The following is a 2,137-nucleotide window of genomic DNA, read 5'->3' as shown; positions in this document are numbered from 1 at the left end:
ATGCATCACCACTCTTCCATATTGGTAACAGTTTCAAATCGTTCAAAGTATTCAATTTAGGTGCACCAGCTCTTAATACGTCCAAGAGGCATCGCACCTTTAGGGATTCTGACATGATCAACGGTCCAACGTAACACTTAACCTCTCGTAAAACTTCCAAATTAGGTAAATCTAGATCAGATAGGTAGAATCCATTACATTTTCTAATGTCTAGATATTTCAATGATTTTGACACAATCTTAAAATGGTGCTGGTTGTGTTGTATGGGAATCCAGACTTCAATAGTAAGTCTTTCTAAATGGAGTAAAGTTTGGAGTAAAGTTGTCAGCTCTTCCTGTTGCATACCACGCAAAGCCCAGTATCGTGCGAGTTTCAATTCTTTTAAGCATTCAAAGCGTACAATATGGCCGACAGATGAAGGAGACCAATCAAATGGACAGGAAATGGTGAGAATATTCGGAGAAGTACTGTGAAGAACCTTGAGAAAACGCTGAAAGCATGCTATTCTTTCTCGTTTTAAATGCTTCCGAGGCTTTAAATGGTACCAAGTCATTGCTCTGCAATAAGCTTTACAAAATACCGTCTGCGACCAATCACATTCAAGCATTCTCAATCCCTTAGAAACAGTTTTTGTCAGACAAATTTCTAATAGTTTCAACCAGGATTCCTCCTTTTCAATGATATCAAATTTAAATTTCAAAACATGTAAAGCTGCTTTACGGTTAATAAGACTTTTAATATATCTTTCTGACATTTCTTCCAAATGATTATTGATTGAATCTTCGGAAGTGAATTGAAAATCTAGCATTGTCTGACTGCACAGGTGTCTGAAATTCACTCTAAGTAAACCAATCTGGGTGAAATCCGCTTTCGTCCAAAGACTTGGAGATCGAATAAGTCTGGCCCATGTTAGACATACCATAGAAGCTTGGCATTTTTCAAAATCATTCAAAAATGTGAATACATGGATTTGACAGATAACAGGCAAGTTCTGAAATTGAAGGATTCTACGTCTTTTCTTCCATGAATTTTTATTGCAATGAAGTTCATCTTCTCGCTTGATCTCAATTATGGATCTTGGCCTCAGACTAGGCCTAGCCCTATGATGTTGTATTGTTTCAGTTGAAAGCAGCAAGGAAGTATACTTCCTTGAAAGCAGTTTATTTGCTGTTGACCTTGATTTATTAATAACATTTGTATTCAGTGCAGTTGAAAACCATTTTCTTGAAAAGCGTTTTGTTGTATGCCTAGTACAACTTCTGTAAAACTGTTTTCTGGTTTTCATTTTGATATCTGTCTGGATTAGGTTTATAGCTAGCCTAGGACTACGCCTCCTCGTGTTCCAGGCGAAGATGAGGTTGATGACAGATGACAAAAACGAAAAATAGGCCTATCTAGGCCTACTACACAGACTACACTAGGCTAGGCCTAGGCCAGGTTGTAGGTAACTCATGCCTTGGGTTGGCTTCTCAGAACTTAGGTTTCCTATCTGATATCATTACGAGGCCAATTCCTGTACCGTTTCCAGATTCAGTCCTCCTCTCTCTTTTGGACTACTGCTTAGGCCCAGGTTTAGATAGAACTTCCGGAGACCTGCACTGCCAATGCCACGGCCAAACACACCATGTTGAACATGAGAGCGTCAGCTTTGCCAAGGGAGTCTAGCTGCACACGCGTGTCTGACCGAAACACAAACTGCGCCCTAAGGTAACTGTACTTTACACAGTCCATGTAATTATACACATACAATACAACCAATTTATAATCCCTTGTTATTATTAATGCTATAATATTACGTAATATTAAATTGAGACGCAATGAGCACCCAAGTACTATACAGTATAATACCACAGTAGGCATAGCATAGGAACAGACTCTTTATTTTTCTTCTGGAGGGCGTCCTAGGACGCAGAAATAAAGTACAGTTTATGTGGTAGCAGGTCACGCCAGTCGGCCCAAAACCAATTGGCCCAAACCAACTTGGACCAAAACCAACTAGTCCCCAGACGACACTCCGGCCGGACTTCTACCCATAACCAACTCCTCGGCCCCAAGCCAACTCGGTTATTCATGACGGCAGGTTAAATACATTTAATATTATACAAAAACGATAAATCATTAAAAGTTACAAAAATTG

At 39.4% G+C, this 2,137-nt stretch overlaps 1 protein-coding gene across 1 annotated transcript; it reads right to left on the bottom strand.

The window, feature by feature from the left end:
- Positions 1-9: 9 nt before the first annotated feature.
- LOC117121236 lies at positions 10-1,285 on the bottom strand (the record flags this gene model as incomplete). Its single annotated transcript, XM_033266371.1, has 1 exon — positions 10-1,285. A coding segment is annotated over exon 1 (1,276 nt), but the record flags the coding sequence as incomplete, so codon positions are not given.
- Positions 1,286-2,137: the final 852 nt, after the last annotated feature.

The sequence above is a fragment of the Anneissia japonica genome, unplaced genomic scaffold, assembly GCF_011630105.1.
Source record: "Anneissia japonica isolate Jap-2015-1 unplaced genomic scaffold, ASM1163010v1 scaffold100399_len2137_cov188, whole genome shotgun sequence".
NCBI lineage: Eukaryota > Metazoa > Echinodermata > Crinoidea > Comatulida > Comatulidae > Anneissia > Anneissia japonica.
Note: the sequence above shows the minus strand (reverse complement) of the source record. Positions and strands in the feature narration are given on the sequence as shown.